At 38.8% G+C, this 15,081-nt stretch overlaps 2 protein-coding genes across 4 annotated transcripts in view; one reads left to right on the forward strand and one right to left on the reverse strand.

The window, feature by feature from the left end:
* The window catches only part of ACAT2 (acetyl-CoA acetyltransferase 2), an 833,137-nt gene extending 830,448 nt beyond the window's left edge, over positions 1–2,689 (forward strand). The window contains exon 11 of the mRNA XM_083732640.1: positions 2,202–2,689. The gene's annotated coding sequence lies outside the window, so the exon portion shown is untranslated. The remainder of the gene's footprint in view (positions 1–2,201) is intronic.
* Positions 1–15,081, reverse strand: part of PRKN (parkin RBR E3 ubiquitin protein ligase) — a 612,533-nt gene that overhangs the window by 291,031 nt on the left and 306,421 nt on the right. For all 3 annotated transcript variants that reach the window (XM_083732566.1, XM_083732565.1, XM_083732564.1), the window contains exon 6: positions 11,744–11,859. In XM_083732566.1, the coding sequence (XP_083588692.1) occupies positions 11,744–11,859 (116 nt within the window). The remainder of the gene's footprint in view (positions 1–11,743; positions 11,860–15,081) is intronic.

The raw sequence follows: 15,081 nt of genomic DNA on the forward strand, positions 1-15,081 counted from the left end.
AAGTAACTATTTCAGTCATTGTTTGTAGGGATATAGAACTTGGTGATTAACAGTCCCAGAAAGAAAGAGAGAGTGTGTGTGTGTATTCCAAAAATTAAAATGCAGTATCATATCATCTACAGGTATTTGTTTTTTTAAATACTGAGCAACAACATACCGGTATTATAGAGGGTCACCTGCACTGGTGTAATGACAGGATTTTAACTCAGAATTTGTCAGTGAGGCATGGACTGTTTATTAGTAACAGCAGGGCAACTTAAGTGAACATTTTCCTCTCTCACCATTGTGATCTCAGTACAATAGTATCACCAGTTTACTCTATGCCATGGTTTATGAAGAAAGAAAGAAAGAAAGAAAGAAAGAAAGAAAGAAAGAAAGAAAGAAAGAAAGAAAGACTCATTTATAAGACAGAGTGACATGAAAAAGAAGCTCAGATGTTGAACAGGTTTTATACCCTTCTTTGCCAGGGCAAAATGTGCATCCATATGGTCTTGTAACTGACAAAACTGAAAATGTAGTTCCAAAATTCAGAACATACCATTACTCTTCAAAATCAAGCAAAAACAAATGCAAACTGAATAGTAGCTATCAAATTGCCTGAGTTGTGTGGTTTTTCTAAAATGTTGCTGATGACCAAGCTTTAATAGACTATCATAAAAATAATTTACTAAAGCACCAAATACATACTTCTGAATGTTTTTTGCAGGTATTGTACTAGCCTCTGCCATTATTTAGTTACTGTAAGAAGATCAACATTTTAAAAAACAATTTGTAGACTTTACATACCAGCAAAACACACCGTCCTCTATAGTGTTAACTCCCTACTTGGTGTGGTTAGGCTCACACTCTAACTGCAGGGTGCTAGCCAACATGAACCATACTCAGAGCATGCAATCAATCAATCAATCAATCAATCAACGCATATCCTAAAGTGTCCAAAAATACATATAATAGTAAAATTAACATACAAAATGAATTCAGTTGTTCAGATAATTTCCCATACAGCAAAAGAGATGCGTTTGGAGCCTGCTTTCATTTGTGCATAGTCCTTACACTGGATAAGGAGAAGTGGCAGGGAGAAAGAACACTGGCAACACTGTTGCCAATGGGATTTAAGTAACCTGGGCACATTGTTAAAACAAATTTCAGTTTATGTATTGGTTCACACAAATAAAGAGAGTCCTGGAACAATTTACAGTGAGAATTGCATACAAAATATAATTTAAAAATCAGTTAAAACCAAACAAGCATACTAAAAATCATGAAATAGCATGAAATAACCACCCCATCCACATAGGAATTAACACCAAAAATAAATAATTGAAAATCAAACCCTTAGTGCTGTCCAAATGCCAAAGAAAATAAAAAATATTTTCAGCTGGTGACCAAAGGATAACAAAGTTAGCACCGGCTAAGTTGCCTTGAGGATAGCTTTCCACAATTGAGGAGCCACCGCAAAAAGGCCCAAATATCTCTTGCAGGAGACACACAAAGAAAAGCCTCAGATGTTGATCACAGGGTCCAGGCAGGTTAAGCAGCAACTAGGGGCCCTTTCTTATGTTATTTTTGCAGAATGGGGGTCTCATGTGGCTACATGACCTTTCTGGAAACCATTCTGCACCATTCTGGAAACTTCAAAACCTCTCAGCTACTTGGGTACGGGCCCACAGTGCAAGTCCTATTTGCTTTTCAATATATTGATACAGTTTTGTTTCATGGTTGTGCAGTGTTGCTACTTATTGTAACAAGGCCAAAAAAAAAAAAGGTGCTTTTTTCCTACTCTGAAAACAAACTATTCCACTACATATATTGAAAGTTATGGCCATGTTCAATCTTGAAAGACTGCTAGATAAGCAACAGCTTAATTGGCCACCTACACAATTATCAATTATCTTCGTTCACCAGCATGACATTTTGTAAGAAGCAGCTTTTTGATAGCATTGTGCCTCTTGCACCATAGATAATCGTTTGTCAGCTTCAAAAAAGCTAGATGCTAAGTAGAAAGGCTCATTATTTTCCATTGTTGTTTGTAACTTCTCTGTGTCACTGTCTTTCTTTTTCCTTTCAGATCAGCTTACTTCTCTTATTATAGACAACTGAACTTAACGAACAAAAGCTAAGCAGATAGTAAAAAAAATGTAACTGGGGCTGCAATCTACTCAGAAGTAAGTCCGACTGAATTCAGTGGAGCTCACTCCCAGGTAAGAGGGGTTAGGACTGCAGCCTTCATTATTGCTTTAATTCCACAAGCTGGAAATCAACACACCAATGAAGAGGGTGGCAAATTGATGGGAAGTTTTGCTTCTGCACATGACTCTGGCAAACCGCTCTAAGCTGAAGCATTCCTTCCTCACCCACCCTAGAATGTTTAGTTCACATTGAGTTCATGAAACATTGTACCCTGACCTGTTCTTAATGCATGGTTGACCACATCTACGGAATGCGATAGTTATGTTCTTTTAAGTTTTGCTATATCAATCACTAGTAATAGTTTAATAAGGAGGTTTTCATACCTGTCCAATTCTGTGTTCCCTTTCCCAACCTTTAATCTATTGATGATTAATGCCTATATGCAACCTTTGCATTGTATTTGTGTTAACCAATCAGCAACAAGCACATATGTGGCAATGCTGTAATATTCAATAAAAGGGACTCCCCGAGACATGCTCGAGAGATGCCTCCCATATGATACTTGTCATTCGTCTGTCGTTTATTTCAACCCAACAGCAAATGGCTTGAGCATGTGCCACCTTGAGTCTGGTCATGAGCAACAGAAGCAGGGACACATTAAAAGGATTTACTCTGTGAAAACTGGGACTTCTGCAACAATGAATAATTAGTTAAACAAAAATGACCATATTGATCTGACATGGAATGTATCCAACAATGGTCCTGTGCTAGCGGAAAACAGTTCTATCTAATTTTTGCCAATTCCACCCTATCAAATGCAGCTTTCCCTGTGCTCTTTCCCAAAAGCTAATTCTGAGGATTTGGGGCCCCTCCAGAATAGTATGAGACATATGGCATGGGGGGCTACAGAAGGCAAGGGGTTTGGCAAAAATGAACCGTACTATCTTGCAAGAATGGAAGCACTTTTCAATAGTGCAAAGTTGCTGAGTGACACAAGCCACCAACTGCTAGTGTTCCTATTGCTGATTCACATCATTAGATGAATGGGCAGTTTTTAGAGGAGGAAATCACTGTAGTACAGGGGTCAGCAAACTTTTTCAGCAGGGGGCCAGTCCATTGTCCCTCAGTCCTTGTGGGGGGCTGGACTATATTTTTTTCTATGCTCCACAAATAACCCAGAGATGCATTTTAAATAAAAGGACACATTCTACTCATGTAAAAACATGCTGATTCCTGGACTGTCCACGGGCCAGATTTAGAAGGCGATTGGGCCGCATCTGGCTCCTGGGCCTTAGTTTGCCTACCCATGCTCTAGTTAGGGAAGTTTTTAATGTATGATTTTAGTGTATTTTTGGTTTCTGTGGAAGCCGCCCAGAGTGGCTGGGGAAACCCAGCCAGATGGGCGGTGTACAAATAATAAATTATTATTATTATTATTATTATTATTATTATTATTATTATTATTTGGGGTGCTTATCCCCACCATGGATATGAAGATATGGTGTGTACATGATAAGAAATAGGTTTGGAATTGCCAAGAAAGATGTCAGATTGTTTTTGTATGCCAAAACTGCAGCTAGAATTTTGTCAGCTAAGACTTGGAAATCACAAGAAGTCCCAACAGTAGAAGAATGGCAGGTGAAGATGGTGGACTTTTTGGAGCTAGCTGACCTGACTGGAAGAGTCCACGACCAGATGGAGGAGAAGCACCAGGAAGAATGGATGAAATTTAAAGACTATTTACGTAAATACGTTAAGATAATTTAATTGGAAAAACTTGCAAATATTAGATAGGCTTAGGATTTAAGTATGTGATGTTAGAGAATAATATGTTTAAAGTTAAAATGAAAAGAATGAAAGATGTTAAGTGATTAAGTTAATATTATGAGAAAAATTGGTTTTGGAAAACTGTTACAATGATATACACTGAAATTCAGGTAGGGGGATTTGAGGAAGTCACTGAACAATGTCACTAAGATTGGATCAAGTTTAGTTATGATTTATGTTTGTTTGTTTAAAATTTTGGAAAATCAATAAAAAAATTGGAAAAAAGAAAGAAACATGATTAGTAATTAGTTTTATTTAGTAGCGACCACTGCTTCATATAACCAAGTATTCATATGATGAACACTGTCATGTGAGTCAGCCTAAGCAGATACTCAAATATCTACACAACGGATATTAGAAAGTATTCAGAGATTATGGTTGTTTCGCCCACATTTTCAGCAGACCCTTTCCCCCCAAAGTATTCCTTTTTCAGTGATTTTCAGTACTGATCCATGATTTATTTGCACTTTGCTTATGCTCTCAGCAACATCATCACATAGATATACCTGATTGGCTGTGCATCGTGGCAATGCCATGCAGTTTCTGATTAGGTGAGATAACTCATGTGACTAAGGACCTAGGAGAGAGAAGCAGGAAATGCAGGTGTGGGTGGGGAGATAGAACAATGTTAATCGGGTTCTTTTTTTCCAGCACAAATTTCCAGGCCAATTAAATTGTAATTTATACTTGAAAATCAAAAGTAGATTATCTAGCAGTTCATTTCACCCAAATATTTGATACTGTTAAACTGTATAGTTCCTGATTAGTGCTGAGTTGTAGATATATTCTAAAACAGTTCTGTAACTTTTACTAACATACAATGTTTATATAGCATTTAAATTGCAAGGCACTTAGTGGGAGGTAAGTCACTATAATTATGATCTATATATGAATTGTCCAAGGCCATGCAATAAAAAATGAGTTGTCTACTAGAAATGAGTTGTCCAAGGCCATGCAATAAGAAAATGGCAGTGATGGGGTTTGAAGCCTATTCTCTATCCATTGGACTACAATGCCACTAAGAGAGTTCACTGATCTGTGTAGGATGATTCTTCCAAGCACAATGATTGGTACCAGGTAGCATCTCTTTGATCTCTCCAAATGTTCACTGCCTAGGAACCTTTCAATGAGCATTACCCAAGAACACCAAGTGGAAATCACTCCTTTGAAAACACTTATGCCTCAGAAACACTGCACTTCAACCTGAGTCCTAGGTAAAAACTTTTTAAAAGCAAGGTTCATAAATGGTTAAGCATAAAATATTGTAGCTGTCTGGAGCTGGCAGCCCACAATACAAGCCAGGCTTCTCCTGAAAGTTATGAACAGAGTGGAAGCGAAATGCACTAAAACATTTACTTGCACACCGACTGGTTTCAAAATAAAGTTCATCCCTTACACCTGTCTGTGAAATACCCAGAATCAATTGCAAGTTTAGAAACATAGCAGAAGTTCAAAAGGGGTCTTTTTAGGTTTCTTATAAAGATCTACAGAGAAGCATGTCAAAAAATTAATAGTTAAGGTAAGTTCCTGCTCCTATAGCCAACAAAGAATGAGCCACTGGGCTCATTCTTATTCACTTCCACAAATATGTGACGGTGAAACCAAGAAGTGTGCCTGAGTTGCACTTTTTCGCCTCCCAGCTAATTAATATTCCTTGTGTGCCATGTGTTTTAGATTGCAAGCCTGAGGGCAGGGAATGGCCTGATTCACAAGCCACACTAAGTGTGAACACATGAATGTGTGGGATCCTAGGGAGCAGCTTGCAGCTGCTTTCTCCTCCCTGGCCCTTTTAGCTGCTGTGGTGACTCAAGTCAAGGTTTAGCTCAAACATTTGGCTTAGATTGTTGCCGGAACCCAGACTCATGGTTAAACCCTCTCCACACTAACCACAAGCTCAGCAGCTGCAGGCTCCTCTCTGGGAGCTGACATTTGTGAGTCTCACTAAGCCAATGTGATACCAGAGGTGGATTTGGCACCCCTCGCCTCTCACTTTCCATTCTGCTTTAAGGTTGCAGAGCCCCTTGCGGCATCCCCAAGGCTCTTTGCCCAATGCAAATGAACTGGTCCCACACCCCTAAATCTGCCTCTGGTGATGAGCAAACCATATCATCATCTTATTACTGGTGTAAGTCATTCCGGGAGCCTATTTCGGCTGAAAAGCAGGTTAAAATGGTTTTGAAGATAGATGAATATTTAATCCCAAAGTTTTCTTAGAGGTTTGGTTGTGGATACTAAGAAGTCTGGTACTGGGATGAAGGTGTGATCGTTTCCTTGAGAGGTTCAGAGAAAGAACGGCAGGAAAGGCAATGCTGCTCTATCACTGACAGTGAGTGTTTCAATGTACCAGCAGTGAAAGTAAGATAAAAAGACACGACAACGCATCTCACCCACAAGGGCTTCTAACACTTTCGGGAAGCCCTGCTGATATAACTGCTTGTGTGCAGATCCTACAGAGCATGCCAACGGAGAAAGGAAGGTCACTTAGAGATACCAAATCCACATTTCAAAGTACTAGCATCAATAAAAGGTCTTATCATGGGGTTTTGTAGGTAACTGAAAATAAGCATTAATATCTGTGCACTCTGCTTTGATTGAACAGGTCTTTAAGACCTAAACCAATTAGTAACAATTCTTTGATGCTTAATTTGTCATTTCACTTAATTGATTTTTTTTAAAATCCCATTTATTTCGTAGGCGGATAAAAAGTGATATGTTTGGCTTTTCTCTAGGCAGACTAGTTAAAGTGGCTAAGCTCTTAGTACAATATTTTTCTGGAAATTTTCAAGGAAAACAAACACAGCAGCATGTAAGGCATATACAATTGAAAAGGACAATTGATGGCCATGCTGGGTGGAGAAACTGTGGGAGGACACACCTATGAAGAGAAGCTCTGAATGTATCACACCCTTCATCTGTGCAATTGCATACTGAATCTTATAAAGCCAATCCCTCAAAAGTGAAATTACAGCAGAGATGTCTCCTTCCAAACATGTGGATAGCCTTTTAATTCATTAGCACTGCATTCTGAACACAGCCAAAGAAAAAATGGTTCCTTGTTCGCTTTTACAACAGCATTCAATAGGCAAAAGAATCAGACTTTAAAGGTCAGTCATTTTTAATGAGACAATAGGATGAGTTGAGATGACAGGCTTGATGTGTTGTGGTTTGGACTAATATGTTGGTGGGATCACATCCTAAACTAACAACAAGAGCAGTCTCCGTTTGAGCAGCTCATTCAGTATACCATGTCCATCAGCAGCCAATTCTGGATGTTTTAAGTTCAGGGTTTCTCAAATATCTCCCCACATGCATTAAAAGAATTTCCTCAAATGAAGCAGCCCTGGTAGTGCTCTCTTTTCAGTTAGGGAATAAGCAAGCAATGGAATCCATGAAAAGCAAATAAGGTCATCGAAAGTAATTCACACTTCCCATGGCAATGTCTGGATCTCCCTAGCCTTTATATGAAAAACAAGGTTTAAATCCAACCCAGGGGCACTTTTCTTCACAGAATTTACACAGAAGTAGATCTACAATTTAATCCTAATCTATTGTCACATGCAAAGTAATAAACAATGTCCACAAATCTGAGCCAATTACCTATTATAGTTTTCTTTCTGTAAAGCAGTCTGTAAAGAAAATGCAACCCCCCCCCCCCAAATGCCAGTGGTAAAACACACACACAAGAACACGAACTGAGGGCAGATCCATACCGTACATTTCAAGTATGTTCAATACAAATTCAACACACATTGCAAACACACTGCATATATTACCCAGTCATTCACATAAACTATCAAAACTGCTAAAGAAACACATGTTTACCGGCATAATGTAAGAGGAAGTGACAACAGATGATCTATTCCTTTAGTGAACAATGACTTAGAAAACTCCTACATATTTGTGTAGTGGCAGTAAACTTATATAACTATGAGGGTTAACTGCAACACGTTATATATAGGGCTGCCTCTGAAGGCGGTTTGGAAACTTCAGCTGGTGCAGAATACAGCGACCAGGCCTTTGACTGATTAACATTCTATAGCCTTTTAAATGTGTTTGTGGGAGTGGGGTTATCAGCTTGTTCTTGTTTTATTATATATTTTTTGTTCTCATTTTATATTTTTTTATGTCGTAAACTGCCCTGTGATCTTTGGATGAAAGGCAATAAAACAAACAAACAAACAAACAAACAAACAAATCCATCCATCCATCCATCCATCCATCCATCCTCACCTCAGTGGATTTCTGATTTTTCTTGTAATTCTGTTCACGATTGGAGATATAAGATTATCTCAGGGTGGATCCATCGCATATATTTAAAGGACATTCAATGCATCAGGAACTCAATGCATCAGGAAATCAGGAAATCAGCCCTGAGTGTTCACTGGAAGGACAGATTATGAAGCTGAGGCTCCAATACTTTGGCCACCTCATGAGAAGAGAAGACTCCCTGGAAAAGACCCTGATGTTGGGAAAGATTGAGGGCACAAGGAGAAGGGGACGACAGAGGACGAGATGGTTGGATAGTGTTCTCGAAGATACCAGCATGAGTTTGACCAAACTGTGGGAGGCAGTGGAAGACAGAAGTGCCTGGCGTGCTCTGGTCCATGGGGCCACGAAGAGTCGGACACGACTAAACGACTAAACAACAACAACAATGCATCTTTAAAGAACATGACACACACCCCATTGAATTGTGGGGACTCTAGTTTCCTGCAAAAAACTGACATTTCCAGTGCTCTTAAACTACAGTTCCCAGGATTCCATGGGCAAAGTCATGTATTTTAAATGTGCATTGGATATGTTTTAAATGTATACTTGGGATATGCCCTGAATCTTACAAATGGGATGGGTTTGGGTTTTTTTTTTACACCAGGCTATATTAATGTAATGGGATAAAAAATAGTCCTGTGCATTTCCCCCCCAAGTAGAAATCAACCTAGAGAAGCAAATAAGTGCCCTTCTTCTCACACACAACACCTGGCTAGGGTATGGGAAAACATAACCACCATGAGACACATTTCAATTTGGCTTGATTTATAAAGATAAACTCTAAAACCGTTGATATCAGATTCTTAGTTTTTGTTTAATAATTACTGTTTTTAAAAGCAAAAAAATTATCTGGGGAAAGAGATAAAAATGTTCTCCTCCTGAAACACCACATGGCAACATTCTAGTACCCCAATATACATTGCAAGTGAGATTGAGGCAGTAAAACATTTCCCCACATACTGGTAGTGTACTTCATATCAATGCCCTGAGAAGATTCCGACATGTCTCTGACATTCTGCACTTTCCTTAGAGCTCTCTTATCAACATACAAATGGTATTCAGACCTTACAGATTTGTAAAGACAATATGAATCAGCCTGAAATTGTGTAGTTATGGAAAGCTTTCCACCTGTTTGAGGCTTGCCATCCTGGTTATATTATCACTAGTAAAGTAAGGATCCCTTAAAATGTGGCAAATTGAGAAAAGATGAACAGAAGCTCTCACGATTCTTAATAAAATTCTCATCGGGGCAATTTTATTTTATGTTATTTTATGCCATGTTCAGGCTTATGAACTCTGGACTTTGCTTTTTTCTAAAAAAGGTAACATGATAATAAAAAAGCAACGAAAACTTCAATTTCCTAGGGATTTCTTCTTCTCTGGTAAATAAGGGTAGGTCCTATGTATATTTTATACCTGTGCATCTCTTGGAACACTAACAATAATAGTGCCTTGAGGAACTGTACACCACACAACCTGGTTCCTGAAAGATAACATGAGGCCTTTTTGTTCTCCCATATTGTTTTCATGTTGCTTAACACTGTTGTGATTTCTGAGTCTGATTTTCAAGTGCCTAGGGGTTATGCCAAACTCTTTTGATGCTTTTCTTTTAAATATATATATATTAAAAAACATTGGAAATAGTTGACAAAAATGTATTTCCTCTGGGACCACAATATTCAGTATTTGTATTAAGTGCTTGCTGTTTGCTGAACCAGTTCAGACCATCTTTAAAATATCAATCCATCACCTTGCATGCTGCAAGGGAAAATGTGTGCATGTGTTAACAACTGACATTTCCCAGTTTTTCCTTCTGTTGCAGTTAAGCAGGAAGCACCAAAAGGCATTATACTTCATGGTATACCAACTCTGGATTTAGCTAGGGCTGCCATATGTCCTGATTTTCCAGGACATATTCTGGAATTCGCCTCCAAAAATGGCATCCTGGATTATTTTTTTGAAATCGGGTAAATGTCCTGGAAAACCAGCAACAGGGGTTAAATTGTGTCCAAAATGCCATAAAAAGCTCAAAAACTCAAATTATTGTAGCTTTTACTAAAAAATAAATAAATAAGTTCAACAAACAACAACAACTTCGTCCTGATTTTCACTTTTAGCAAACCTGCTTAATAGAAATTGTAAAATTAAATCTGGGAAAAGGACTACATGCTTTCAAGTTCTCCAGCCCCTTGTTCTTTGCAGTTACCTTTTTCTGAACCTTTTTAAAAGAAAAATCTCTCTCTTTATTACTTGGATGGCAGACTATTTCTTATAAAAAGACCAACAGCTCCAACTCCTTCCCTCTATATTGCTTTTTTAAAAATCAGATCTATCAAAACATAGACCCCACACAGATGTCCAAATTATCCCAGGATGAGCTTTAGTACCCAAAAGTAACTTTTTTGTCTATATCATCCTAAAAAGCAGAGAGAAGGAATGTGTTCAATACTTTTTGTCCCAGCAGCTGGGTGACACTCTAGACCTAATGGACGGCACAAGCTATTGAAGTGATTCAGCATAGTGTGCCTGAAAGATGAATTGTAAGAGAGACAGATGACAGTTTTATAACTCTCAAATATCTGTGAAGTGATGGGCATCCCACTATTCTTTTCAAAGCTGACTTATCTTTTAACCTATCAGAAAGGCTCATTTTCTACAGCAAAGTACTGTCAGCAGACAGTCAAGGCAGCACCAGCAGCACAGCGAAACAGTTTAATGGACTATATTGTGTTGTGCTTGAGATGGAGAAAAAAATAGCATCTATTTATTTTCAAACTGTGTATGCCTTTCCAGAAATTCTCTCTCCCTGTCCCTGCTCAAGACCACTTTAATCATTCAAGGCTTCATACATGCTGGTTTACAAAGTTGGGAATATGTCTTGGGGCTCAACACTTTCCCTCTACCTCTCCTACCACACACTGGCTGAAGCATGAAGATAATGGCTTATATTAGGCCAGAGTTGTGGTTTCCTGGCTTGTTAATTGACACTAAGTATGGAGCAGTTCCAGTATACAACTATAAACATGCTGTCTTTATGGACCTAATGGGGAACTCTAGCACAATACAAGCCTTGAACATTACACCAAAATCAGGATATGGTGTGAGGAAAGAGTGCTTCTTGCTAATTCCCAGGTTCATAAACCGGGTTTATAAAACTTAAAATGATTCTCTGAACTGGACCACTGTCTCCTCCCAGATTTAAAAGTGGACCACTTGACATTATTATTATTTAAATGTTTTTATTCCAGAATTGCAAAAATGATCATTGCATATGTACGCAACATTTGTGTCCCTAATAGATTGGATGAGGGAAAACAATGTAATGCATATTGCCAATTGATTCAGTAGCAGGATCAACACAATGATTTCTGTTATAAAACCCCCAGAAACTCTATTGTGGAAAGTGTGATTCATATTCCATTGTAACAAAACAGAATTAAAATTAAGTAGCACACCCTAAAAATGCAGTCTTAGTATTGCCAGGATACTGTGCTTGGCATTCTTCAAGCTGACTTACCGAACATCTGTACAGGTTATACATGATATGCACCGACTATTTGTTGTAATGAGGTTCAGTGCCACAGATGTCTCACTGTCAGAGGTTGGGTGTGCTCCACATTTAAAGTAGAATTCCTGCAATATTGAAGAAGAGATAAAAGGAAGATTACATACTTGCACTTCATGTCCTCTCTTTATCTTAGTCGAAGTGAAGTCTGAGGCAGTAGATAAATCACTACTGCCAGTGGAAAAAGGGGATGCTCATTAGGAATGCTTTAGGAAGGATGCCTCACAGTATCTTTGTACAAGGTGTATATTTTGCTCTTTGGACATCATCTGAAGAAAGGGAATGCATTAGCACTTGCATAGATTCTGTGATGGTTTTCTTGCAGGAATGAGGGATTAATGGAGAACCAAACTGGTACAGAAATAAAAAGATCCTGGATTCTACAAGGATTTATCCACATGCAGGAAGCTGTTTCCTCACTCAGACCTTACTCACAAGCGTCTGTTGTTGAGTAATGGATTTCCCCACATCCAGATCCTAATCAAGGTAACATATGTACACTTCCACTTCTAGCTTGGGAAGCATGTTAGAACCAGGGCAAAGCAGTACATGAATGCAGTGGAAGCTAAACCAGAGAATGAGAACTTGTGACCCTTCAGATGTTGCTGCCTTTAGCGCCCTTCAGCCCCAGCCAGCATAGGAAATGGTCAGGGGTGATGGGAGTTATGGCCCAAAAAAATATCTGGTGGGCCATCAGTTCCCTACCCTGGTCCAGGATTAATGAATTTCTGAGTTGAAATCCAGAGAATAGAAGGTATTGCCCTTTGACTAGGCAGAGACAGAAAGCTAGACTCTTCCAGCTCTATTTCTATTAATACATTGTGAGGAAAGCATAACTCTGTTGAAACCATCACCAAACACACCTTTAAGCTGTGAGAGTATCAAGAATCTGGTCTATAACCTTATATGGAAATACAAACAGAACATGAGCAGAAATGTTGCTTATCAAAATAAGATGTTTATGTGGCTGTTTAACTATTGTAGAAGGAGTGGGGACACCCCCCTCCCAAAAAGACATTACAGAAGCATAAAAAGTTACCCAGTTAAAAAGTATATCACTGGAGAGCTTCTGTACGGTTCTGTACAAAGTGTTGTAAACCCAACAGAATTATATCTACTGCTAAGGGTATGACAAAGTGTAAACAGAGGACATAAATATCCCGGCAACAAAGAACAGAGTTTACTGTCATGACACACTGTGCTGTGTGCTGCATTTAATAAGGAATATCCTTTTCTTGATGAAAGGGATTCTGTCGTCCCCCCCAATATATAGTTTACTGCCTCCATAGTGCTTTTTGTTTTTTTACACGGTCATTTAATGTATAGCTAGCAAGCAGGTGTCAGGACTGGTCGTTGTCCTCTTCAGATCACCACACAAACACTTCTTGTTCTTTTATAACTTTTTATTGTGTATTAACAAACAAACTTATAAATGGTTCTTATCTTTAACTATTCTTCCTCAGAGTCACTTATTTCAGATACCTTCTGAGCTCTGCTTCTCCGTGACCAGCCACCCTCAAAATGGCGAAGGCGCCCTTCCCTTCGCTTTCCCGCTCTTTTTTCTAACCTCCTGGCTAGAGCTGGCTTGTATCTCCCCTCCTCCCAATCTGAGCTAGAACTTAACCCTTGCCTTTCCTGGGAACATCCTGTCCCTCCCTGTTCCTGTTGCTCTCTTCTGTTCTCCCCCCCCCCTTGGGGAAAACATTCTCCCTCTGGGAAACTGGACATTTCTAACTCTAACTCTTCCGTGACAGTAGGAATGCAGCTCTATGGTATAATTTGATCCTATTCATTTCAACTAGGTATTTTCAAAATTTGTCAGACCAGTAAACAGCAAGAACCATTTCCAGGAGAAACTCATGCCCACATTGTTCTTCGTGATATGAATAACTTGCCGACTTCACTACATCATGTTGCATTGTAAACAACTGATGGACCAGAACAGATATATTATAGCGGTGTTGACTACTGGAGTCTGACAATGCATCGCATGAACATTTGCTTCTCCCAAAAAATAAAATATTGTGATGTGAAAAACAACACCCCCCCTTTTCTGAGTATTTTATAAAAACAGATAATTTAAGTCTGTCTTGCAAAGTGGTGATTCAATCATGACCACAAGAAGTGTTTTAGAATATTGTAGAATATTATTATTGTGCTGTTCTTTCTGAATTCCAACTTGAAATTGAGTCTAAGAGTCTAAGAAAAAGCCTAATGCTGTGAAAACCCAGTAAAAAGGATAAAAGAATGAAAGCACACAATTTCTTCCTCTCTTTCTATTTTGCCCTAATGACATTTATGTGGATATTTATCAAGACTTTGGGATCATTGACTTTGGGATTTGGTGTCAATACTAATGGTTAATGACTTGCAGTTTCACCAAAATGCACATAAAATCTGTGTTCACACATTGATACCACCATTTCCTTGAACATCTTTTTTTTATTCCTGCAGGGGTGTAATACCACTGGTAAAGATATGGTTCTGTATCATAAACCTAATATGAATTTTAAAGTTGGAGAATTTAAAAAGACAACTTTCTCCAATGATTTGTCCTTCTGCCATTATTATTAAAATTATACATCTGTTAAGAATAATTTATATATTTGTAGGCTACAATCCTATGCACTCACTTAAGTGGGAATAACTCTCATGGAACTTGATGTGGCTTACTTCTGAGTAAGGTAAAAGGTAAAGCTAAAGGACCCTTGGATGGTTAAGTCCAGTCAAATTCAACTATGGGGTGCGGAGCTTATCTCTGCTTTCAGGCCGAGGGAGCTGGTGTTTGTCCGCATACAGTTTTTCCGGGTCATGTGGCCAGCATGACAAAACCGCTTCTGGCGTATGGAATACTGTGACAGAGTGCACAAAAACGCCGTTTACCTTCCCACCACAGCAGTACCTATTTATCTACTCAGACTGGTATGCTTTCAAACTGTAGGATGCACTGTTAATGTCATTCCCATGGCAAAAGTGGAGCTAATGGCCCTCAAGTCCCTTTCAGATAAACAGATTTGTAACAGAATACACTGTAACTACGGTGAACTGCTAGGCATTTAATCATTAATATGATTTAGATATGAAGTTTAAATTGATATAATGTGGGTCTAGTTTCTGGGGGGTTACAGAGCAATCCTGAGTGGGGTTGGGGAGCAGTGCAGGGATGGATCCATTGCTGAATCACAATCCCTGTGAGCTTGCACCAGGCAAAACAGAACAGGTGTTTGTAAAAGCAGTTTTTCTTTCTTTTTCACTATGCCAGCTCCAGGCTGGCATAGCTGAGGGAACAA

Source organism: Podarcis gaigeae, assembly GCF_964106915.1.
Source record: "Podarcis gaigeae genome assembly, chromosome: 3".
Taxonomy (NCBI): Eukaryota; Metazoa; Chordata; class Lepidosauria; order Squamata; family Lacertidae; genus Podarcis; species Podarcis gaigeae.